This window comes from Gopherus evgoodei, chromosome 6, assembly GCF_007399415.2.
Source record: "Gopherus evgoodei ecotype Sinaloan lineage chromosome 6, rGopEvg1_v1.p, whole genome shotgun sequence".
Taxonomy (NCBI): Eukaryota; Metazoa; Chordata; order Testudines; family Testudinidae; genus Gopherus; species Gopherus evgoodei.
The window spans coordinates 90899097-90926581 of NC_044327.1; the positions used below are offsets into that span (position 1 = coordinate 90899097).

Genomic DNA, 27485 nt, shown 5'->3' on the forward strand with positions numbered 1-27485 from the left:
CCATCTGTTGGATGCAGGGCCCAACATTTGGCTCTGTGACTTTACGGAATGGATAAGGCAGGAAAAAGCTACAGGGCAGGGTGGGGGGGGTGCAAATATACTAAATGTGGCATCCTCAGTGGCCACTGTACTGTGTGGGTAAGTTTAAAAAGTGACCAGAGGTAAAAGACCTGGGATTTCGCTGGAAGTCCTTTTGCCTAAGGGAAAAAGAAGAGACCTGAAATTCTTCCTTAGTGACCTCTACCTCTGCATGGCAGCACACAGTGGGAGGTGGAGGGATTCATGAGTGAGCTGAGTCCAAGGAGTCCTGACTAATTTGCTGCATGGTGGGAATTCTGAACACTGAACTGGACCCAGCTAAATGCCAGTTAAATAGAGGGAACATAATACCCCTCCCAGCATTAAGGTTGCAACCTGCTGTTTAAAATCCATCCTCAATGTTTGTTGATCAGTTGCCTGAGTCCCCGATCAATGGGATTTGATAAGAGTGTACTTGAAGTTTTAGAACAGTTTTTTGAGGTTGGTTTTGTTTTGCTTGGGGGGGCGGGGGAGGGGTGTACCAGGGGAGGGAGGCTAGCTTGATTGTCCAGCAGTAGCAGAGACTATTTGCATTTGAGAGCACCAATATTAGTTTGTTCCATCACTCCTGCTTTGGGTACATTGCTTTCCCAATGTTTAGCCCTGATGAATGACACTTTGCCTGTAATAAACCTTCTAACTAACAACAATATAGACTGGATCCATAAGGAGCCATATGCTGCTCTTCTTGGGCAGCTGCACAGGTAAGCAAAATGTCAAATCTGTCAGTGAATGGGCAAAAAAATCATCAGGCCCCCAAAACAGACTTGGGTGAAGGAAGAAAAGTAATTCTCTTTAACATGAATGCCACCACACAAATCTTTGCCACCACATTTCAGAGGTGGTTCTTAGTTTTGGTGATCTGATCTGATCCCATTTTCCCATTTCCCCCCACCCATGGTTCTGAATTAGAGTTGAGCAACTATAACAATACTAGTCCCACTGGCTCTTACTACTAGAACTAATGTAGGTGGACAGCCCAGAATTTTCTTTAGGGGATTTACTTCATTTAATCTATTTTAGGGTTTTATGCTGCTACCCCTCAAAGCAATCTGAACATCTTTCACGTAAAATCAGTTAGCAGAAGTTTACTTAAGGGAGACTCTGGCTCTCCTCATTTTTCAGGGTATCAGGTGTCAGTACAGATCCTGTGATATTGCTGGAAGATAGGAGGAGCAGGCAAGGATATGTATTTTAGGTATGTGGGTTTGAAAAAAGTTTACATTTTTAAGTCAAGTATTTTCTTCATGTTTCTATCCACTTCTTTAAAAAAATTTAAATCTTGTTTTTGCTACTTTTCACCTTGCAATTTAGTTGCTAGTTACTGTATTTAACACCTTTTAAAAAATGCACAAAAAAGTCTGGTGGAAGTCACATGGAATCAATCTAAACATAGATATTTATAAAGTGCAGCACACAGTGTTTTCTATAACTGGAGAACAATTGAAAATACCCTATATTTTCGACAGCACATCAGCTCTTTACATACATGGCAATTAACTATATTTACTCACCTTTAGAGCTCGCTGAAAAGTGCTGATGGACAACAATGCCAGGTCCTGCTGTTCCTCTGCATAGCGCATCAGATAAACATACACTAGTTTTTTTATCTAAAAAAACCAGAATATAGCATCAAAGAATTTAAGAGTTCTACAAGACCACGTAGAAATCTAAACTACATTTCAGAGTGGTAGCCGTGTTAATCTGTATCAGCCGAACAACGAGGAGTCCCTGTAGCACCTAACACATTTATTTGGGCATAAGCTTTTGTGGGCTAAAACCCACTTCATCAGATGCATGGAGTGAAAAATACATTTAGCAGAATATATATTATAGCACATGAAAAGAAGGGAATTGCCTTACCAAGTGGGGGGTCAGTGCTAACGAACCAATTCAATTAAGGTGGAAGTGGCCTATTCTCAACAGTTGACAAGAAGGGGTGAATACCAAGGGAGGGAAAATTACGCAATCAATGTGGATGTCGCACATTTCCAACAGTTCACAAGAAAGCATGAGTATCTGCAGAGGAAAGGATGGGGGGCAAACAGATCCTATTAGTGGTAAGGAAAGACACCATAAAAAGTTAGGGGAACACTGCCTTAGAATTAATAATGTCCTTAGTACTCAATTTAATTCAGAACGACAATTGTCCCACTTTCAGTTTAAAGAAGTTACATTATAACATACCCCAAGGCAAAGCCTCTGTATGTCATGTAAGCACAAAATACATTTTTTTATGTTCGAGTTATAAAATGACTATAGGGGTTTATAATAAAAACTCTGAAAGACCCTTTACTACAGCTGTGCTATAATTACTGTCACTATCGGAAAAAGGAATTGTGCCAGTTCTGGCAAAAAGCATAATATTAAATCACAGAAGGTACAAAACACTAAGTTATTTGTTGTTCTGCTACAGACAAGCAGCAATCAACATTGACCACAAGAGGCCTATGCAATGAATGCCTGCAGGTGTGCAGAGAAAAGCCTCCTTTCTTTGAAACCACTCTGTGACTAGAAATGCGAGTTTTGAGTGCTTCGTGTCTACACTATTCTTTCATCATTTACCTTCATTCAATGTTACAACACTCTTTTCTGTAAAACTAATAACAGGGCACAGTAGGCTTGAGGAACACAGACAGATCTGTTTAATTAGTTTATCCATACAAGTACAGCAAACTCCATGAGTTATTGACTAAGCCGCTGATTATTTTTGTTCTATACTGCCAGTTAGGTCAGTTTTTGGATCTTTTGACATCTAATGCCATGACACATGTAACAAGGCAGCATGTACTTGTAAAAATGAAATTTACAAGACACTTTTGTAACAATAAAGTGCACTTCAATTCTCTTAAGAGAAATAAACATGCTCTAATGCTTTTACCTCAGATTAGAGGGTGAAGTATGGATCAAAAATTTAGGAGCATGTTTAGACAGAAAGGACATGTATAGAATAAGAAAACATTTTATAAAACCAACTAAAACATTTATGGTTACATGACCAGTACAGGTACATATATATTTTTCCGCTGTATGAAATGCTTACAGATGAACAAAATTTGGTTGTTGCTTTATGGAATAAAACAAGATCAATATGCTAAAAGTTTGACCTAACCTATTTCACATAGATACCAACAGAGTCAAAAATAATTTTGAGAGTTCAGTTAATATAAAGATAGAAGACAACCAAAAGAGAGGGTTATTATTGTGCAGTAACTGAGGTTCTTTGAGATGTGTCCCCCTGTGGGTGCTCCACTTCAGGTGTTTGAGCACCCCTGTGCTCGTAATTGGGAGATTTGTGGTAGCAGTACATTTAGATGTTTCCAATAAGGGAATCTTAAACCAACGTCAGGAGGATAAACTAAATGACACAAGTTATGGGTCAAGAATACTAACTGCAGCTGAGAAAAATTACCTTCACCTCAGGAAAACTGGAATTTCTGGTCTTGAAATGGGCCGTAACAAACCATGACTACCTGTACTATGCATAATCCTTCATAGTTTGCAGAGACAGTAACCAGTTAACTTACATATTCACCTTTACTAGGCTGAATATCACAGCACACTGGTAGATTGCAGAATTAGCTGACTAACTTCAAAGTTGGCTATCATCCACAGAAATCTAATGTGGAGGCAGATGCTCTATGCAGAATGCCTCCTGATATGGGAAAAAAATATTTGCCAAAATGTTCAGAAGATGCAAATAAAGATGATGTTTAGGCTGTCCTTGTATATACAAAGAAATGGCAAGGTATTTTGGTTAGCAGCTGTTACGGCCAATTCTTTGGCAGTAGAAGACTGTGCCATGGGTGTTATATCACCCATAAAGTCTATTCCATGAGAAGACATTTTGGCAACTCAGAAGGATGATTTAGCAGTTGCTAAATTTCTTCATTAAGACCAAATAACCAAAGGAAACCAAATAACCAAGGGAACACGAGAAGATGTGGTAAGGTCCTCTCCCTGATGTAGGAATGGTACTGGTTGCATTTGGAAACAAATGGAAAAATTTATTAGAAAACCAAGTTATGAAATCAACTGGTATTACCTGAAAAATACAAATGGCAAAAGGACTACAGAAAGAGATGGAACTCTTAGCAGCAAAATGAGTAATCAGTTGTGCAAGAGGTATTGGTTTTATTGGCCAGAGATGAAGGAGGACACTGAACATTACGCAACTAGCGTCTGCACATGTGTCAAGCAGAACAAACCTCACCAGCCTACCAGAGCTCCATTTAACTGAACATTATGATAACACAGTCAATAGATTTTGTGCACATAGACAGAAGGAGGATATGAATACATCTTAGTCATACTGGATCATGTAAATATGTTTGTTCTACCCTCCCTACTACCAAGTCAGAAAAGACTGTGGCAGACAAGATCTTCAATTAACGTACTTAGTTTGACAATTTTGTTTCCTCAAAAGGATTCATCATGAGCAAAGGGCAGAGTTTGAAAATCTATTCAGAAGGTTACAGCACTACTGTAAAACTGTGCCATCTCACACAATCAGGGCAATGGGCAAGTAACAAGTTCTAAACCAAATTCTGCTGGCTATGTTTACAACCTTGCCAGAAGAACAAAAGTAAACTGAAAGGCCTCCCTCAGAAAGGTAATTTATGCCTAGAACTGTACTTAGAGATTGAGGCACCAGGGGTCTCACCCTTCTATTCATTATATTAAGGATCAACACATTTGCCCGTTGATATTGCATGTGGCCTACCTATAAACTCTGAATCTCCACCTGGGAACCATAAAGATTACACTGAGAATGGAATCGGCAGATGAAAGAAGCTTATGTTCTCAAAAAATCAGCCACCCATGGAAAGAATCAATATCATCAGAGTGCACAATGCTGCCTTCTTGCCACATGACAGAGTAACCATCTGGACTCTTTCAGAGAGAAAGGGACTATGAAAATTAAGATCCTATTGGGAAGTCAGAATTCATGTAGTACTTCAAAGGAAAGGAGAATAGTACTATCCATGAAAGAAAAGCAGAAGATGGAAAAGGAGGTGACTGGAGTTCTTCGGTGCAATCTTCTAGTTCCCTGTGACTTCTTGCCTTTGGATATACCACTGCCCTCCAAACCACCGTAGCAGAATACATGAGAACAAGACAAACTAGCATAACAAATCAAAATAGGAAATCAAAATGAGGCCAGGAATTCAGACTCCAGTGATACTGATAGTGAGAGTGAAGACGAACCTCATTACACGAAGGGACATGGCACAGAGACTCTGAATCCAGATGCTGCATCATTTGATCCACAACTGGGAAATACAGAGGACGTGAACTGGGAACAACTCAGACTGATGTGACATTCACACCAGCCACTGCTATCAAACCAAGATCATGGCTCCTGAAACCAGTACTGCACAACAGGAGAGATCACCAGAATAACCCACTGACATGCAAGGTTATCCAGCTAGACAGAAGAGTCCCACAGACAATCATGTATGAATAGTCAGGGGCATTAGACTTATCAGTGTCTAAATCCAGCTACTGAACTGGTGAATGCACCACAAAGTTATTCTTACATTTGTCTCATGTCATACTCAGTACTTACTCTTGTACCTTATCCTGTATTCTATCCAAAACTGATATAAGTGATATTGAATTCAAGTATGGAGGTTGATCTACATCAAGTGTTTTATAGTTCTGGATAATTTGTTATGTTCATTTAGTACAGGAGATCTCAAACTGAGGGTTGTGACCCCTCAGGGGGTTGCAAGGTTATTACATGGGGGGGGTCGCAAGCTGTCAGCCTCCACCCCTAAATCCCGATTTGCCTCCAGCATTTATAATAGTGTTAAATATTTTTAAAGTGTTTTCCATTTATGGGGCGGGAGGGGGTGGTCACACTTACAGGTCTGCTGTGTGAAAGGGGTCACCAATACAAAAGTTTGAGAACCACTGATTGAGTAGGTATTTTGCCATGCCAAATGACAGTTACATTATTAAATCTTTGGTCATACAGGGAAACATGTATTTCATAATTATGAGCATCTTTGGGAAATTAAATGATCAGAAATGGCTATTCTGTTGGATACTAGAACTACACTTGCCACAAAATCAGTGTTAGACAACAACTTTGACTATGTGGAACTCACAGGCTATTATTAATACATCAAACTGACGGACTGAACATTATATATATATATATATTTTTTTTTTAATAGAAATGGTCAGAACAACATTACATTTATGAGGGGGAAGTACAGAACACCGAGGGGGACGGATAGCTCAGTGGTTTGAGCATTGGCCTGTGAAATCCAGGGTTGAGAGTTCAGTCCTTGAGGGGATCATTTAGGGAACTGGGGTAAAAAATCTTTCTGGGGATTTGGTCCTGCCTTGAGCAGGGGGTTGGACTAGATGACCTCTTGAGGTCCTTTCCAACCCTGATATTCTATGATTCTATGAACACAAAGAAATGGCAGGGGTTAATCTACCTATGCCTTTAAGGGTTATAGCACTGCTGAAGAGGAAAAAGGGAACACAGTAGGGAAGAAAAGTGTCAGTCCAGGAGGTTGGTGGTGGTTGTGCTCAGTGAGACCGAGTTGTTATGGGGCTTATGCAAGATGCATTTAACTTTTTTATATAGTTTTATAAAAATCTTAGTTTTAAAACCATCCCTGGACTGTGTGTGTAATAAGGAGTGTAAAGAGTTAACAGAACTCAAAATTATCAACTTCATAGCCATTCTTATCAGTAACACTTCCCACTAGACAGCTGGGTCTCAGTTTGATGCCAGATTTACAAAGCATTCTCACCACACTGGTTGAGAAAAATACACATAGAAAGTTTTAACACTAGCCAAATCACTCAACCTGAATATATAGTTGTATAGTTCATCTCTTAGATTTTATGTTTTTGATATATGTAACCACATTGTGCTTTGATGATCTGGAAGACAAGGTAAAACACTCTAAATATTTAATTAGATTTTAAAATCTAAACGCAGTTCACACTTTTTTTACACACAGAGAGCCAGGTTAATGGGACTATTCACATATTTAAGATTTTGGCATGCAAGTAAATATCTTGCCTAAATCGTTCTATAATTAGGTCAGCAAAGCTGATTTATTTGGTAAATAATATACTGGCTGCAGGCAAACAGGTAAAAATAGCTCAGTTTTTCACCACAATTCCTGGCTTACACAGACAACTTTTCTTCACCACCACCAGCTGAGATTGACAGTTTTGAATTTGCCTCTAATCATACATCTGCTCTCAGTTGTTTTGAACTGGCAGCCCTGCCTGCTGCTGGAAGAGAATTCCCCTTCACGTGCGCTGAGTGACCACAACAGCACAGCTGCAACTTGTATCACAGCCATCAAATACTCTTCATCTGGAGGGGGCAGGGAAAGTAAGAGACATGCCTAGTCAAGTTGACAGTAGATGGGGGAGTGTAGTGTTGAAAAGTCACCCTCCTTCATGACAACCACTGTCATTTCCCTTTATACTTCAACTCCTAGCCACGTGAAAACACTGCTCCCTAAAGATGTAAAAATCTAGCCAGCAGTCAAACCTGTAGCATTCATTATTACACTGATGTCTGATAATGTTACAGCACTGCTTCCAAATTTATCCTTCCACTGGACAAAATGGGAGTGGCTGTCGCTCTCCTTTTCACAACCACACTGTTAATTTCATGAGGCGAGACTACAATCTCAGAGACCGCAGTGCAGAAGTTTCAAACAAGGTTCAAAGTCCCCTCATGCAATAAACACTCATTATTGCTCCTCAATTCAAAAGCAGCTTAACCAGAAGACAGAAAATAATCCCACATAAGAAAGAGGCAGGGAGGGAGTATTCCATATACCTATTTAATAAGAGATCCTTCACACCGATGACTGAGTAATCCTTTTTTGTACTGTATGGGACTTTTCCCTGTTCTGATTTGTCCTTCTATGCTTTTTTCCTTTTACTCTTTGGCAGATAAAACACTAGAAAGATTACAAATTAAGCTTAATTCCCACTATCCACAGAAGTTCCTTTCAGGTACAGGAAAGAGTCCTAATAGTTTATTTATGCCTCTGATTTTTTTAAATCTATATTATGTGGACAATACTTAAGTGTTTTGCTCACATTAGTCCGATTTTACTAGTAATATTACTAATAAAGATTATATACACAAGATTCAAAATCTCTGTTCTGGTTCATCAGTTTGCATCCAGAAGTCAGCTACCATATTAACAGCAAGAAACCTAATTTGTGATTATTTTATTGACTCAATATCTTGTGTGTTTTTCACTGCAGTGAGTCCAGTCAGGAAAAGAAGAAAGTACTTACCACATTAATGATTTTAAAATACACACAGAATTTTTCATTCTTTTTCATGTATCTTACCGACCTGAACACTACAAATGCATCAACGGTACCTGTGATGTGACACACACACACACACAGGGAAGCATCAGTGTCCCAATAAGGAAACAGACAAATGGAGTGGGGGAAAACATGTGAAAGAGAGGAGTAACAGTTTGAAATAATGACTTCTCTTTGGCATTAGTGTAATTATTAGATTTTTTTAATTAGCTTAACAGAACTCTAATTACATATAATCTTGCTACTTTAAGTACTTGTAATACAGATCCTTACCTTTCTCAAAGTCAACAAACAGTACCAAACGCACTAAGAAAGGGTATTTGAGAAAACTTAAATTGAATAAGGACTGTAAAACTCAATAAGGGATTTCAACTATCCCCATATTGACTGGGTACATGTCACCTCAGGATGGGATGCAAAGATAGTTGGACACCTTAAATGACTGCTTCTTGGAGCAGCTAGTCCTGGAACCCACAAAAGGAGAGCCATATCTTGATTTAGTTCTAAGTGGAGCACAGGATCTGGTCCAAGAGGTGAATATAGAGGGACCATTTGGTAATAGTGACCATAATGCAATTAAATTTAGCATCCCTGTGGCAGGGAAAACACCACAGCAGCCCAACACTGTAGCATTTAAGTTCAGAAAGGGGAACTACACAAAAATGAGGAAGTTAAACGGAAATTAAAAGGTACAGCACCAAAAGTGAAATCCCTGCAAGCTGCATGGAAACTTTTTAAATATACCATAATAGGGGCTCAACTTAAATGTATACCCCAAATTAAAGAACGCAGTAAGAAAACCAATAAGTGCCATGGCTAAACAAAGTAAAAGAAGCAGTGAGAGGCAAAAAGGTATCCTTTAAAAAGTATAAGTTAAGACATAGTGAGGAAAATAGAAAGGAGCATAAACTCTGGCAAATGAAGTATAAAAATATAATCAGGAAAGCCAAAAAATAATTTAAAGAACAGCTAGCCGAAGACTCAAAAAGTAATAGCAAAAAAATTTTTAAAGTGTATCAGAAACAGGAAGACTGCTAAACAACCAGTGGGGACACTGGACGACTGAGATGCTAAAGGAGCCCTCCAGGATAATAAGGCCATTGCAGAGAAACTAAATGAATTCTTTGCATCAGTCTTCATGGCTGAAGATGTGAGGGAGAGTCCCAAACCTGAGCCATTATTTTTAGGTGACAAATCTGAGGAACTGTCCCAGATTGAGGTGTGAGAGTGTGTCCCACTTATTTTTGGAAAAGAAAATCAACAGGAACGGAATCCTCTTGCCTTGTTTTGCTGACAAAACATTTACTGCCTCAAGCCGTAAAAGACTTCACCCCCTAGTAGTTCCATGTGAGATGGATCCCTGAGAAGGGTATATTTTTGTGACACAGAGTGAATTTATATCTAGAATCCACTTATGAGAGGAGCTTCCAATTCATGCCACTACAGAGGAAGAACGGAGGAATATCTCAAAAAAAGAGAAGAGGTGGGGATGATAATGGTATGGGGAGTCAACTAATGAATTTTGGTTAATAAGTTACTTTGCAAATGGTTGTATTATGAATGAAGCCCTTTGTTTCCATTTTATATTTTTAACTTCCCAGGAATTTATCAATGTTTATTTCAAAAATTTTAAAAATGGGTTAAAAAAATCAGTACACAAAAAGAAAGAAACTTCCCAGTTTTCTCGGTAAATATCAGGATTAATATTGGGGATGGGAGGACAGGAAAAAGAAACAGAAAATAAATGTATTGTTTATTAAACTATTATCTCTAATCTCCATTATAAACAAAACTTTTTAAAAACAAAAAACAATTTACTGTTAGTGACTTATATAGTTACACTTGATAGAATCAGCAAAGAATCCTGTGGCACCTTATAGACTAACAGACGTTTTGGAGCATGAGCTTTCGTGGGTGAATACCCACTTCCTCAGATGCATGTAATGGAAATATCCCCTTGATAGAATCCACACTGAAGCCCCTTTAAGTCCTGCAGTTTTGGACATGTCCCCATAGAGGGGATACCATGGGGTGGAAGCAGGGGAGGAGAAATGGTACCTGCTGGGGATATGGGGTGCCCAAAACTTGCAGATCCCCAAATTATCCTTCCCATCTGAGATGGGACAGAGATGCTTGGACCCAGGAAAGAGCAGATCCTAGTTACCTTGACACAGATCCTCCAGCAGCAGGGAGTTGCTACTACCCTCCTCCCTGCAACATGTGCTCCTTAACTAGTCTTCCCAGGGCCAAAAGGGGATTGGAGCGACCTGTTCCTGGACTGGGGCAAGAGGGGATTCTGGCTGGCTGGTGAAGGAGATAGGGCTCTGTGCCTGGGGCTCCTCTCCTGGCAGTGACATGTCACTACTCACAGGAGTCAACGCTGGGGGAGGGGGAAGGAAGAAGGCAGGAGCTGGGGTTGCCCAGTACTCATGGGGTACAGCCATTCAGTCCCCAAGCCAGTCACTGCGGCAACTGGCAGTTTCAGCAGGTTCCCTGCACATCCTGCTCCCCATACTACACAATTGCAGCAGCCACCAACTCCCCAGGGCATGTGGCACCTGGCCTGCAAATGTCACAGGTATAATCCATGAATCCTTGGCAGAGTCCAGGAGGCCTTCATTACTAGCCACTGCCACCCAGCTCAGATGTAGCTTAAAGAAGTCAAACAGCCTCAGAAACTTCCTCTCGACAACAGAGAGATCAAGGTTGCATGCATCCAATTTTGGAGAAGTGATTTTGAAAGGATTTGGAAGTTTTCCAGAAAACTCATCTCTGGTGTAAATCATGACATCCTTTGGCAAAGATGAGAAACTATTTAGATCCACCTATGTTGATATGCCTCCTTTTCCATAGGGAAATTTTCCTCCTCAATCATGGACTCAGATTTATCCGTAGGAGAAGTGGATGATCTAGATCACAGACTTTACAGGTGTCAGAATCATACACTGCTGAGAAACTATAGCAAGTAATTCAGCTCCACTTGTCTCCTGTATGGCAAAAATCTAAAGCTGAAATGCGCAAAATAGCCATGATACTCAGAGTTTCCATAAGCATTAGGTGGAACTAGTTATCCCCAGGAAGAGACCTAGGACAAATAACTGAAAATCCAGAGAGAGGGTGGCTACACAGTACTCAGCATAGATCGTGGAACCAGTGAAGCCTGGAAAAACAGACAACTCCATCTCAAATGACACCAAGGCTGACTATACAGCTCCCTGGATCTAAATATTTGGCTCCAGAGGAATCCTATGCCCCAACACAGATGTTGGGGTGATTGGCAAGAGATTTCTTCCTTGCTGAATTGAACAAGGTACCCATGGATAGGAAAGAGTGTACTAATTTCTGCCTTTCAATTTAATCAATATTGGGCACAGAACACAATACAAGATCAGTGGTAACACTGAAGTGTTGGTCTCAGTAACCACAACAAGCACCAGAGCAAGGAGCTTAATCTTTGGCACCAGTAACATGGATTTTCCCCTCTACACTGAAGAGTCCTGGAGCAAAAAGTACTTGCTCTGGCACCAAGGTTTGGCACTGGTTCCTTACTAGAGTCACTGCTTTTAAAAATTCATCCAAGGAAATTATTGTGTTGTCTTCTCTTTTTCTTCTCAGTCTTTTAATCCCAGGAAGTAATAGTGCAGAACAAAGTTAGAGCTCCTTTTACACCTAGACCATACAGACCTTCTCAGCACCAAACGTATACATTCTGAGGCTGGTACTTGAAAGGAACCTGGAAATGCGTCCAACTCACAATACTGACCTGAGACTTTGGATCACTGCAGGCCAACAAGTACATTTAAAATAGATATGGTACAAAAAGGTTAACTGACCTTCACCCACGTATCATTATGAGGACCAGAGATTAAAACTTGGATGATGCAAGACAGGCACTCTTTAAACTGAGTCTTTTTTGCCTAAGAAGGACACCAGCCCTTGGCATCAGAATTTTTAAATATAAATAGAGCTCTCCTGAAATAAATTTTACAATTTTTATCTATGTACAATTGTATAAGCTGTAGCTAGAAGAGATAAAGAAACAGCAGATAAGAGCTGGTCGACTAGTGGAAGTTCTTATTTATTTTTCAGATATTAAAAGGAAGGGAGGGTTACCTAGGAGGAACCATGACTAGAACATCTGTTGCCTCAAGGGGACACCTATGCGGCCCCACAACAAAAAATTAGACCTTTCAAAGGGATTCCCGGCCAGGCGTATATGTATAAACATACATGCCCCAGTATGGGAGTCTGCATTGATGCTCAAAGAAGAACGATTGATTCTAGCTTTTTAATAATTAACAACAAAAACAAAAACTGTTTGAAGACCAAAAATTGTTACTATCATGATGCATTTCAATACCAAATTTGGATTGGTCAGCTATTTCAGAGAGACTTATTTAATGATGTTAAAAATAGTTTTTGTGAAGTAAACGTGAAGGTTATTGAAGATATTATTTTGATAACCCTGCACTCTGAAGCTCTCTATTTACAGAACATATAGTACATCACCGGTAGAGGACAAGCTTCTTTCCAATGTCTCACCCCTGCTCTACACCAACCACTTTTTGTGTGATAAAGTAGATCAGTCTATGTTCACTCTATCCTGGGCCTTTTTGCAGAGACTGTTACCAAAGGCTAGTTATGTCATTTACGATGCACTCTAAGGAACATATACAACAAACTACAAAACTTCTTCAATTTGCTCTCTTAAGGACTATTTTCACCGTTACAAAAATTCAGTTCTCCACCAAACCACTACAAAAAAACTAGACTCAATACTGTACATTTCCTTATCTCAAATATCAGATTACACTATTTCTACAAGGCTCTCACTAAGATTAAGACTTGGTGAATTCCAGTAAAATACAATTTAAAGGTATTTTATGATTTAAACTAAAGTGGTACATTTATAACAAAAATATCTTCCATAATAGTACATTTTTGTGTGTTCTTTTTAAGAGTACCTCAATATTTTTACTGGCCACATTCTTCACAACAGCAGGAAACAACTCGGATGCATTCTTCCCCTTAGCAATCATCTGAAAGAGAAGTACAATATTGTTAATAAGTAAAAAAATATATTTTGGCCCAATTTTTCCAACCTGTCTTAATAAGTCTCCTTTATTTGACTGCCAGCCAGTTGCTTTGCGCCAGTAAAGGGAAGACCATAATCTGGAGAAGAGTTGGAATTTCAGCCCCTTGCCCTGTGTTAAAAAATACAGAAACTGGATTTGGAAATTCAAAAGTTGCCATTTTTTTAGTTCACTTAGGCATTGACAGCTTTTTCAGGCTGGCAATTTCAAGATCTATTTCCAATCAAATCAATCAATCAATCAATATAAATCAGAGTATATTATGAACAAGTTTTGAAAAGATTTCCCATAAAAGTTAGATTTTTGTGCACAAAAGAGTAAAAATACTGTGAAGTAGATGTCACATTCAGAGTTTACACAAGAATAAATAAGATTGTCTAGCACAATGCACCTAAATGAAAAAATCTTCAAGAAAGGGTTTGCACAGAAGGAAACTGAACAAAGGAAAAGAGTATGACTTATGAGTAGTGAAGTACATTAATATCAGACAAATGGTTGTGTTATTTTATTGGGTAAGAGCATATAGGTTTTGACGCACAGCACCACAGCCCATGTGTGAAGTGGGAGTGCGAACATCTCATGAAACTCAAATATCTTTCCAGTAAAGAATTAACAATGATTCAAATTTACTTCCTATATTTTAGTTTGCCTTCTCACTTGATACTGTAATTACAGATTAATTGTGACACTCAAGTACAGTTTAGTTTCATCCCTCACTTCTGTTACTCTTTTTTTAAAGGAGCTATTTATGAAGTTAAATATTTTCACATGTAAATAAGTTGTAAAATTCCCATCTCTACTGGATCAGCAAACTCCAGGAGAATCTTTTTTAACATTGTGATAGATAGGTACTAATCTCTCAGTAATTCATAGTCAAGTAAAAATAATGTTAAAGTTAAAAACATTTGAGCTCTGTTTTTAAGTTCAGATGCAAGGTAGATAGGGAAATGGACCAAGGTTAAATACCTTCAGCCAGGGACAAGAGACAATTAAACCAGGATCCCATCACCCTGACACTTCAGGTTGACTAAAGGTGGACAAAATATCAAATGGACACTCAAAAATGTCAGATTCTGGAGACAGGAAATCCAAAGTTATACAGTGAAATATTGGCAGATGACAGGCAACAACTATCATATACACACTCTCCTCACTCGGACTATAGACAAAGAAAATCAAAGGGTCTATAAATCATGAATGGTGTTGGGGGGGGGGAAGTGTTATTTTTCCCTTCACATAACACAGGAACTACAGGTCACTCAATGAATTTAATAGGAAGCAGGTTTAAAACAAACATAAGGAAATACTTCTTCACACAGTGTACAGTCAACCTGTGGAACTCATTTCTAGAGAATGTTGTGAAGGCTAAAAATATAATTGGATTAAAAAAAAGAATTAAGATAAATTCATGGAGGATAGATCCACCAATGACTTTTAGCCAAGATAGGGATGCACCCAATACTTGGGAAGTCCCCAAGCCTCTGACTGCCAGATGCTGGGACTAGACAACAGGACAGACCACTTGATAATTGTCCTCTTCTGTTCATTCCTGTGAATCATGTGGCACCGGTCACCATTACAAGACAGGATACTGGGCTAGATGGACCATTGGTCTGACCCAATAGGGCCATTTTAATATTCTTATCTGATCAAACATTACACATTGTTGAAATGCTGGTGAAACTTAGACCTACATGCTTTGTAAGATAACTAGAATGCCTTAAACAGGTGGGAGGGGCTGCGGGGGGTGTCAGACTATAAAAGGAGGAGGACAAGAGCTGTCTCAAATATGCAGCATATCACAAAGGGGTCACGGGAAAAAGAACAAGTTGGAGAGGAAAGGATAATATTAGAGACATTTAAAATGTAGCTAGGGCTCTACCAAATTCATGGTCCATTTTGGCCAATTTCACAGTCATAGTATTTTAAAAATCATAAAGTTCATGGATTTCAGCTATTTAAATTTGAAATCTCATGGTGTTGTAATTGTAGGGGTCCTGACTCAAAAAGGAGTTAGGGGGGAGTTTTGCAAGGTTACTGAAAGGGGGCGGGAGGGAGGGAGGTTGTGATATTATTACCCTTACTTCTGCAAGCAGCAGCACTGCCTTCAGAACTGGGTGGCCAGAGAGCAGAGGCTGCTGGCTGGAAGCCTAGCTCTAGACAGAGCCGCCCTCAGCAGCAGCGCAGAAGTAAGGATGGCATGGTATGATATTGCCATCCTTATTTCTGCACTGCTGCCTGCAGAGCTGGGCCTTCAGTCAGTAGCCGCCTAGCTCTGAAGGTAGCAGTGCAGAAGTAAGATGGTATGGTATGGCACTGCCACCCTTATTTCTGCGCTGCTGCTGGTTGGGCACTGCCTTCAGAGCTGGATGCCCAGCCAACAGCCACCTCTCTCTAGCCACCCAGCTTGGAAGGCAGCACTGAAGTAAGGGTGGCAACACCACGATCTCCCCTAAAAGAACCTTGTGACTCCCTCTGCAACTCCCTTTTGGGTCAAGTCCCTCAGTTTGAGAAACTCTGGCCTCCCCCATAAAATTGGTATAGTATAAGGTAAAAGCACACAAAAGAACAGATTTCACAGGTGGAGATTGGATTTCATGGTCGTGAATTTGGTATGGCCTAGATATAGCCAACATTTGCAGAGTTGAACGCTAGATGCCATGTATACCATTTTATTTTAATCGAATTCTCTCTCGTCTTAAATTTTATTTTACGCCAACTCTGCTGTTTAAGACTGGGAATTTAAAGCAGAACATCCCAGAGAGGTTAAATCATGTTCAATTGCTAAGAGACAGTGAAGGATGAGTTTCTGGAACCTCCTTTGTCCTGTTTCTTAGCTACAAGAGCCCATGTAAAGGGGTCCTCCTCACAAGGTGAGTAGGCTGTCAGGGCTGTGGTTCAAATGACAAACAACCAGACAAGAAATAAATTCTGTTCCCATCTGGTCATTAAAGAGGCAAAATATATAGTGCTTTTCAATCAGTAGAAGAGCTAAGTATTATTATTACTATGACATCAAACAACTTGCGATGACAGGAGTTTTCAAAAGATAAGGTTGATTATCTAGTTTTGAATTGTTACCACACAGCGACACCCTGTCAAGAAAATATATATGTAACTTGCATTATTTAACTGACCAGCCATAGTACCTCCAGCGTACCATGTAGCTATGCATTTAGTGTCTTTTAAAAGAGTGTATTTTGACTCATTAAGTCATAATGAAGAGTGTAAATCCTCTTTAGTTCATGGATCATTAGCTCAAAAGAATATAATAGGGCTTTCCAGGACTAAGGTCTAATAACACCAATTTAGCTGCTATGCATAGCCATTAGGAGTTCAAATCCTGTATGCCTTGTATACCCAAAGCTCCTACTAAAGGCACCAGGAGTTGAATATGTTGCAAGGACTGCAGGATGGAGCTCCATGCCTGTATGTTATCATGTGCAAGTTTCTGCTCAAGACAAATGCTGTACACATGATGCAGCAGGTTTGGGTATTTTTTATTTTATTTTCTGTTTAAAATGGTAGTAAGGGGGCAGGTAGTAGAAGTTTCTCCAAGAGGGGTACTAGGCACTTGAACTTGTTTGCTAGCTCCAAATCTTTCCAAATCTAGGCTCAGGCCACTTTCAGGACATTGCAAGCTCCAACTGTTCTCCAAAACTTTTTCCTTAGGATGACAAATATAAGGATAGCAGGAAGATTAGGATTGAAACTGCAAGGGAGTTACATTGGTTGTCACGGGGTTCGGTCAGATTTTTTAAAGAAATATTAAGATGTATTTTTACAGAACACATTTATAGATATTAGTTGCCATATATATCTAAATTTTCCTAAATAGAAATTCTTCATAATTTTGCAAATCTTACGATTCTCAGTTATTTTTACTGCATTAATGTGTATTATGAAGATAAAAAAAATCACTTGTAATATGAACACCCTATTTAATCAAATTTCTATTTTCTTTTTTTTTACTAATTGAAAGTAAACTTAGTTTTACTGCTCTCTTTCTGAAGTGCCAACAAAGTCAGAACAAGACTGTTCCCAGGCTCAGAGTGCCTATGACAACATAATTTTAACATCCACTGTCACCTACACCTCAGCCAACTTGTGTCTCCAGTTTAGACCTTCAGCTTATGTTCACCAATATAAAGCTCTTTGCAACTTGTCTTAATGGAAAAGGACGGATATTCTGAGTCTACGAGGCCTGGTCTACACTGGGTTGGAAGGGAGAGAACTGAGCTAAGTTACACAACTTCAGCTATGTGACTAACGTAGCTGATGTTGACATACTTAGATCTACCCACCACGGAGTCTTCACTGCGGTGAGTTGACTGCTGACGCTCCCTCGCCGACTCTGCCTGTGCCTCTTGCTCCAGAGGAGCACTGGAGTCAACAGGAGAGCGCTCGGCAGTCGATTTATCTAGATGCAATAAAGTCTAGACGCAATAAATTGAACCCTGCTGGATCAATCGCTGCTTGCCGATCTAGCAGGTAGTACAGACAAGCCCTGAGGGCTGAGGCTTCAGAAACTCTAGCACCTTTAATCACCATTTTTGGGGGAGTAGAGATTCACTCTTTTGAGGTAGACTGCAGGAAGTTACCAATCAAAACAGCAGTTCTCTTTTAAAAAGAGCAAGTGGTAGTAAAACAGAAGAAACAAGCAGTTTTGTATAATATACTGCATCTGAATATTTGTGAAGCCCAGCAACGTAGACTTCCTTTGGCTCAGATACAGATAAAAAGAAAAAACTTTACATCCTAGAAATTGGTCTCTTCTCTAACTACTCCCTAGGCAGCTTGACAACCACCTTCTAGTTGTTCCAAGACATTTTTTCTTTTTGGGGTGGGGCGGGGGGAGGAGCGGGAGAGGGACTCCCAGAGATCTCTGCCAGAGCTGGTTATCTAGTTCTATGATTCAGATCAGATGTTATAGTTCATCACTTTATCAAGGTGAGGGTACATCTGCATTTCCACAATATGTTTGATCAAATGCTCCTCCAGGAGGAAATGCATAAGTCCAGGCCCTTGCCTAGACTAGGAACAAGTGATTTCCCCCTCTCCCCCAATTGAGCAATCTTACCCTCAACTGTAAATACCAATGCAGACCTTTAGCAAGCATTGTAAAAGGTCTAACCTCTTTACACTCAGGGTATGGCTACACTTGCAGCTGTACAGCGCTGGAAGTTACAGCTGTCTTCGTATAGCTGTGTAGGGAACGCGCTGCAGTGTGGCCACATTTGCAGCATTTGCAGCACTGTTGGGAGTGGCTGAACAGGCATTCTAGGATACCTCCAAATACATCTGGAGGCCAATTACAGCGCTTTTGGTGGCCACACTGGCAGAGCAGCGCTGCATCACCAGCGCTGCAATCATTATACCCCAGGCAGAGCAGGACTACCGCCAGCGCTGCAGCCCGGGAGAGGCAGCGCTGAATGTGCCTTGCAAGTGTGGACGGTGAGTAAGTTGCAGCGCTGTAAACCCACCACCAGCACTGCAACTCTCCAGTGTAGCCAAGCCCTCAGCGGTTTTAGGAATCTCATGTACAGGTATACAGGTGAGTTTTTAAACTTTTGTAATTCAGGTTTAACACAAAAAATTCAAATTTCAATTTAAAAAAAATATTTATATTTTAGGAAAAAAATACATCATGGATTGATAATCGTTTACAAAAATAAAGTTTAAAACATTTCAAATATATTTCTCAGTTTACTCCAAGTAAGAAACACCTACAGCTTGGTCTGAGGAAAAATAACTGGAGTGTTTCTTTGACATAAACAGGAGTTGTGTGACATTAACACAGTAGGGAGAACACAGTCAATACTTGCATTTTTGTATCATAGCTCTACAAATTTATAGAAACATTACACTATGTCTTTGAAATATTTGTGTACTTGCATCCATTTTAAATTTTCCATCTTGATATTTAAAGAAAATAGCACTTCACCCTAGCTTTTCAAACTATTTACATATTAAAATACTGTAGTGAAGGAGTCACACAGAGAAACCAGCATCAACATGTATTGGCCACAAAAAAAAAAAAAATTTTGAATATCACATACCCCAACAATCCTTTTCATAGCATCCAACTTAGCAGAATCTTTATTACTTTCCAACATTTGCTTTAAGTCTTCATTCCTACAGTGGAAGTTAAGAAAAAAATGGATTAGAAAATTCAATACTGTAAATCAAAAGCATCATTTTATGTTATAAAACTGGTTTGCAAGAAGAAATAGTTAAGTCAGTACATGGAACAAATCTGTTGCTCAAACTACTAATTCTGAGATGAGCTGCCACTAATATAAAGCAAAAGATGATGCTAGAAGTAACAATCAAAATCAAGATCTGAAAGATGCTTAGTATGTTACCCTAACATCCAATTTGGGAAAGAGTTCTTAGTTACATGTTATTACTGCATTTTAGTAATAAAGAATGCAAAGTGTAGCCCATCCCTTTTAAATTGTACCAGCCATTACTCTGAAAGGTGACAGATTGACAGCTCTGAAGAATTAAACCTTCTTTAGCCAAAGTATTTGTTGATCTCTAGCAAAAGCACAGGATTCCTCATCACTAATCTGCCAGCGGGCCTCACCCTTGACTAATAGGTCCAACTCAAGATGATAGGATAGTTCAAATTAATTAGTCACCAGCCTCTTTGAAAAGTTGCCAATAAGGATGTTAATTAGCACCACATCTGGTTGTCTGATGTTGATACCTCCTCTTCTAGGATATATAATGACCACCTCATTTAAAATACTGTAGAAATGCCAGACTAATTTTCCTTCTAGTCTGGATTTCAACTGGAGACCAGCTCCCTACTCCATTACCAAGTATTCACCACCCTTCCAGACTCCATTAATTTGCAGTCCCCCTCCATCACCACACACACCCATTTTCCCTTCAGAAAATATGACAAACATGAGAAGTTTTTATGAAAATGTGTGACTCAATTAACTCCTTGAAATCAAGTAAGCAGCACTGAGAAACTCCTTGTGCTAAGGAGACATACAGAGGTGCCCAAGCATCAACTTCCAAATGAATGGGCCACTCAAATACCCCGAGAGAATCAGCTTCAATACAGAAACAAAATGCCCTCTGACCACACGCTCTTAGCTGTCACCAAGCACCCCATAACAGAACTCATACAGGGCATCAAACAACTACAACCCATACTCAATGGGGTTCATATCCTGAAAGAAATCTTTCCTGAACATCCACTTCTGGCCTTCAAACAGGCTCCCCACAGACCAGAATACACCAACTCAAAGTGGCACCACATCCTCCCAGAACACCAGATGCAAAACCTGCAGACATATCTCCACTGTTGCAATGATCGACATTCCCCACAAAATACCTTTCAAGATCCACGTATCCTACATATGCCTATCACAAAATGTGGTACACCTCATCTAGTGCATTAAATGCCACCAACAACTACTATGGGATGAAACCAGACAATCACTAAGCTCTTGAATGAAATCGCACAGGAAAATGATAAAACAGAAAAACATCCTATCACGTGTAGGTGAATACTTTTCACAAAGGAAACCTGCACAAAGCTTTCAAGAGACGAGCCTGGGTGCTTAAATTCATTACTCTGCTAGACACCAAAAATCATGGACTGAACAGAGATGCTGGATTTATGGCTTATTACAATGATCTGTAACCCACTGACCCACATTTTTGTCTTGACTGCAGAGGTGTTAACAGGCCACTCTACCTTGAATGGTCCCTTACTATATGTGCTAACTATTAAGCTATCTGTCCCAGCATGCTTTTTTGATGGGAGGCAGGGAGTACCTCTCTCCCTGAAGAAGAGCTCCCTGTGGCTCAAAAGCTGGTCTCTCTCACCAACAGAAGTTGGTCTAATAAAAAAAAAAAAAAAAAAAAAGATTACCTCACCCATCTTGCCTCATTAATATCCTGTCACCAACACAGCTACAACCACACCGCATGCCTCTGAATGAGGCAGTTACTAAGGATTATCAAGAAGCGACTACGTCAGGCCCTGGCAGAACAAAGGGGTAGCTACAACCAAGGTGAAACCAGCTCTCTCCTTTCTCTTCTAGAGATGTGGAGTGGAAAATTCACAAAAGAGCAACAAAGAAACAGAAGTATAGGTACAGCCATTTAAACCCATATAAACTGAGAGGTTCGACAAAGGGGAACACAAAGTGGCATGTTTCAGAAGGAGAGGGAGCTTTTTGATTGTTGGCTGAAGAAAGGTAGCTGCAGGGATCAGGGAGAAGACTCCATGATTTGAAGGAGCAGCCATAACTGGTGGATTGCAGATCAGAAAAGGGGACTTGGAACCCTGAAAAGACATTGACCCAAATCCCAAAAATACTGAAGAGTGATGAGGAAACTGAGGAAGGGAATTATGTGCAGGTGTTTCTTATTTTGCATACATCTATCTTTTGTGCAGTCTCAAGTAAACTGATTGTTTCAGAAATCTTCAGAAATTGGACTCTGTATTTGTTTCAACTATCATGCCTCCCCTGCAGGGACAAATTATAAACCAGAGTGCCTGCAAAGATGAAGCTCTGGGAAAAGGTGTTCTTAAGATTACTGAGGCTCAGCACTTGTCTTGTGCAGTTGAACCGTGGGGTCCCACTTCAGAGAAGGCCACAGACCAGGGGTCTCAAACTCAAATGACCACAAGGGCCGCATGCGGACTAATACATTGGTACCCCAAGGGGTACAGAAGGGGTGTGGTGGGGGTTCAGGGCAGGGAGTTGCGGTGTGGGGTGCACGAAGGGTGAAGGGTGCAGCAGGGGTCAGGGTGCAATAGGGGGCTCAGGGCAGGGGGTTGGGTGCAGGAAGGGTGTGGCAGGGGGCTCAGGGCAGGGGATCGGAGTGCAACATGCAGCTCGGCAGGGTCAGAGTGCAGGAAGGGTGTGGGAGGGGGCTCAGGGCAGGGGATCGGGGTGCAGCGTGCAGCTTGGTAGGGTCAGGGTGCAGGAGGGGTGCGGCAGGGGGCTCAGAGCAGGGTGCAGGGGGGTGCAGTAGGGGGTCGGGCTACAGGGTATGACAAGGGGTCAGGATGCAGGAGGGGTGCAGGGTATAGCAAGGAGTCAGGGTGCAGGAGGGGGTTCAGGGCAGGGGGTTCGGCTGCAGGAGAGGTTCAGGGGCGCGGGCTCTGGCCTGGCATGCACCAGGGGCAGGGTAGGCTCCCTACCCACCTGCCTGCCCTGCCCCCGTGCCAGGAAGCTGCTGGAACCTGGAGGAGGGGTGGGGCATAGGGGTTTGTATGTTGCTGTTGCTTCAGGCACCGCCCCAGCAGCTCCCATTGGCTGGGAATGCGGAACTGCGGCCACTGGGAGCTGCTGCCTGAAGCAAAAGCAACACACAGACCCCTGTGCGCACCCTTCTCCATGTTCCGGCCACTTCCTGGAGCAGCGCGAGGACAGGGCAGGCAGGCAGGGAGCCCGTCCTTCCCCTGGTGCGTGTCGGGCCAGAGTCGCTCTAGGTAAATGCTGAGGGAGGGCAGGGAAGCTGCGAGGAGCTCGCAGGACACAGAAAATAACCCCACGGGCTGCGTGTTTGAGACCCCTTGCATAGACTATGGGAGCCTACATAGTGAGCCTGAAACAAAGGAAAGAAACTGTGCTTTCAATCTATCCAGACCAGACTGAACAGAAACTTAAAAGCATACCGATTCAGTGTTGAGATCCAAAAAGAGAAGCCTGGTGAGCTCTACCAGGACTGTAACAGAAGTACTATACAGATGTCCAACTATAAAAATCCATCCATTAGGACAATAATGTGCACAGAGTCTAAAGGCCCCTGAAGCCGAAGAACCTTTCAGCCATGAAAGTTATCTTCCTACTGCTTATTTTTGTCAATCACACACTCTTTTTTTGCAATGCTATGCACACAATGAAAGTGATGGATAGGGACTGTGAGAACAGTGGTGAAAGCACATCAAGAAGAGATCCAGTTGGATAGTGTGGGTCTCAGAATAATGACCTTATTTCTTTTGCGGAGAGAAAAATAAGTATGGAACAGAAAGAACTAACCTGAGTGATACCCAATATTATTCCTATTAAGGTGTTCCTTGGTCTGCTCTTGAATATATGTAGTTACAGTTCCTTCATCTCCTCTGTTGTCAACCATTCTACTGTCCAACAGCAACAAAACATGCCCTAAGACCATGCTACAAAATTGGTTCTGTAGTGTCCTGGGAATGAGTGTCAACCTACTGAATGCCTAAAACCACTTCCAGCAAGAGAGATGCCTGAGGATTGGTGAAGGGGACTCCCACACACACACACACTACCTGCAGGTCGAGGAGGGAGTTGAAGACCGGAGAAAGTAAAGTCACGACCTTGCCAAACTGTCTCAACCTGGCCGATACACCGAGGCTAGCCACGACTGGAGTGGTCCAAGTCTGAGCCTGGCATGTTGCACCACATAAGTACAAGAAGGCAATTCCTTGCTGTGGTGGTGGGGAACTACCTGAGACCTTGAATGATGTTGCCCGGGGCCTGGAACCTTGATTCTGGAAGGTATGTCCTGGCATGCATCAAGACCAGTACCATCTCTATAAATTCTATCCACTGAACTGGGAACAGCGTTGATTTCCCCATGTTCAGGAGAAGGTTCAGTTCATCAAAAGTCATTCTTATGAAGTTGACTTGTTCTTCCACTTGAGCCCTGGAGCAGGCCTTGATCAGCCAGTCGTCGAGATACAGAAACACCTGTGCCTGCCACCTGTGCAGAAAGGCGGTCATGACTGCCATATGCTTGGTAAATACACACGGCACCGCTGAAAGGCCAAACGGGAGGACTGTGAACTGGTAATGGCTGTGGTTGACCACAAGCTTGAGGTACCTTCTGTGGGACTGTGACTGCTATATGAAAGTATGCAGCCTTCAAGTTGAGGGAGGTGTACCAGTCCCCTGGATCCAAGGAAGGGATGATGGAGCCCAAAAAGACCATGTGGAACTTCAGTTTCTTCATGAACTTGTTGAGCTCTCGCAGGTCTAGGATGGGCCTGAGCACGCCTTTGGCTTTCAGTATTGGGAAATATCAGGAATAAAAGCCCTTGCCTTTCTGCTCCTGAGGAACCTCTTCCACTGCCCCAGTAATAAGAGCGAGTGTACCTCCTGTATAAGGAGTTGCTTGTGAAAAGGGTCACTGAAGAGAGATGAAGAAGGGGGCTGGAAGGGCGGCAGGGCAGAAAATTGGAGTGAATATCCCCTCTCTACCATGCGGAGCATCCAACAGTCCAATGTGATATGGGCCCATACAGAATAGAAAGGGATGGGATGAAAAGGTAAGGTGGGACGGATCCAATCTTTGCACTGGTGCACCATCCTCATGTGCACCTTCAAAAGGCCTGTTTTGGCTTGAGGATGGTTTAGACTGGCCAGAGCCCAGGCCAAAGGAACGATGAGGTCTCTTTCTAGAGTCTCCTGCATGAACCCTCCTGCCTATTCTGAGGCTGGTAACTCCTTGGCAGGGGCTGTGGTCTAAAATGCCTCCTCTGGTTGACAGGGGTATGAAGGCCAAGGGACTTTAGAGTGGCCCTAGAGTCCTTGAGGCTATGGAAGCAAGAGTCAGCCTTTTCTGAAAATAAAGTCTGACCCTCAAAGGGGAGGTCCTGGATGGTCTGCTGCACCTCATATGGGAAGCCAGAGACCTGGAGTCAGGAACTTCCCCTCATGGCCACGCCAGTCACCATGGTGCGGGAAGCCACAACTGCTGTGTCAAATCTGCTTGCAGACACACAGAAAACTGGTTTACCCTCCTCTACTAGTGCAAAAAACTCTGTGCGAGAGTCCAGGGGCAGGAATTCAGTAAGCTTTGCCGAAGCCCCACATGCATATGAAGTTGCAACCCCCCTGTTGAGCAAACCTTTCTCCCAAAAAGGTCCAACATTTTGGCCTCTCAACTTTTCAGGGAGAGCCCCAAGTAACCCTGGTGCTCGCACTGGTTGGCTGCATCCACTACCAGGGAGCCCAGCAGGGGGCGCATATATAGGTGTTCATACCCCCTTGAGGGGGACAAAGTATCTCCACTCAGACATTTTCATGGTGGGCGGCAATGAGAACAGGGTCTGCACCAGTGCCTTAGTTGCTTCGCTAATAATTTTGATCATCAGCAGCGTGACACAGGATGGCTCAGGAGAGGAAAGAATAGCGACCATTGGGTCAGTCTCCTCCACCACCTCCTCTGTTTTAATACAGGGCCACCCATCTCAGCAGCTGCTGTCAGAACCTGGTGTCCTCCAGGGCTGGGGCTGTTGATGTGCCAGCCATTGCCTCATCTAGAGAGGAGGAAGGTGAAAGGCTGAGTGGTACAGGAGCCTGCTTTATGCCCTCAGCCCCTCTGGGGTCCCGAGGAGCGAGGATCTCCAGCACCGCAGTCAGCACCATAGGCGTGCGAACCAACACTAGTATGCAGGTCACCTGGAACACCAGCAAAATCCCCAGAGCCAAATGTGCGAGCGGTGGCCGAAGGACTCCAAGACCACCAATGTCCATGCTTTCATGATAGGCCCAGGACGTCCAGAATGGCCACAGAGGAGCTTTCCACTGGCCCAGCCACAGTGCTGGGTAGAGCTAGTATTCTCGGTGGGAGCAGGACCTTCTGCTCCTACTGGAGCAAGATGACTCCACTTCTGACTCAGAGGTCTCCGACTGGGAGGACCATGGAGGAGCAGAGTCCCTCCCTGCCAGTGATGGGTGCTGCAAACTGGGGGACTGAAAAGCTCCTCCACGTAGGCAGCTGGTGCTGGGGGGCAATGCATCAAGGATGGTGTGCACATCACCATCATCACTGGCTTACCCATCAATTGTACTGGGGCCCGAAAGGCTGCCGGCGACCTCTCCCATGTTGGAGGAGAGAGTCTGGTGCCATAAGTGTCAGAAGGTCCCATGCAGCCTCGAACGCCTTCAGCATGGAAGGGAGCTGCATGTCTTCTTGGTGGCAGGCTAGTGAACGATGAGGGTCCAGACTTGACTGGACCCCGACTGGGGCAGGAGACGACATGACCTGTGGCAGTTGGGCACCAGAAGGAGGTTTACCAACCACTTGCTCCTTAGACCTGGTTGTGGAATGCCCTCTGTTCCAACTCTTCTTTTTCTGGGGCATCAGGGATTGAGAGCGGTGCCTAACAGAGGTCTGGGTTCTGTGTGTGGCACTATGGGAGCGCCAAGGGTCTCTAGAGGAGTCCTTCCTTGGCACCAGTTCATGTGCTGAGAGTACTGGCGCACTGTGAACCAAGGAAGTGGTGCTTGGGGCTGGCTCCCCCATGCCAGGTTCTGACTGAGACCAAAGTGCTGCCTCCATGAGCAAAATCCGGAGGCGGTGATCTCTATCCTTTAAGGTTCTAGGGCAGAAGTCTCTGCAGATTTCAAAACACTCTCTAAAGTACCCTCACTGAGACACTTTAAGCATGAAGTGTGCAGGTCACTTCTGGGCATAGACCTGCAACAGGCTTAAAGCCTAGGCACAGAGGCATGGCCTGGTGCCACAGAAACATAGCGGGGGAAGCCCCCCAAAGGAAACGTATGAAACTATTTACACTAACTATACAAATAAGAACTGCACTACTACTATAAACACTAAAAAGGGCACTGCAAAGAACACATGCTTGCTGAGGCAAGAGCAATGGGGAGTTCCAGCTAGTCACCACAGGTGGTAAGAAGGAACTAAGGGGGTGCCAGGCCAGCAGGGACCTATTTTGGGTACCATGAGGGCGCAACTCCTGGGGGTGCCCAGGCCAACTCTATGGATACTGCTAGGGGAAAATCTTCCGGCTGTCGTGCATGCAGTACACGCACACCTGATTGGAATTTACATGAACAAGCACTTGAAGAAGAACATGTCTTCTTTGCTGTGTCTTGGGCACTTTCTTATCTGGCAGAGACGCTTGGTAGGAGTATGTGGGGTGTTCCTCAAAGCCACATCTGGTGAAGCACAGGGGACAATGAACTGAAGAAGGATTGTTAAATTCACACACAGCCTTGTAACATTTCA

General features: G+C 42.4%; 1 protein-coding gene across 2 annotated transcripts in view; it reads right to left on the reverse strand.

Annotated features, from left to right (window-relative positions):
- AP3B1 (adaptor related protein complex 3 subunit beta 1) overlaps window positions 1–27485 on the reverse strand; it is a 312676-nt gene that overhangs the window by 258916 nt on the left and 26275 nt on the right. For both annotated transcript variants that reach the window (XM_030566153.1, XM_030566152.1), the window contains exons 2-4: window positions 19562–19637; window positions 13374–13448; window positions 1593–1688 (exon numbers count right to left, since the gene is read on the reverse strand). In XM_030566153.1, the coding sequence (XP_030422013.1) occupies window positions 1593–1688; window positions 13374–13448; window positions 19562–19618 (228 nt within the window). In that variant the 5' untranslated portion in view covers window positions 19619–19637. The remainder of the gene's footprint in view (window positions 1–1592; window positions 1689–13373; window positions 13449–19561; window positions 19638–27485) is intronic.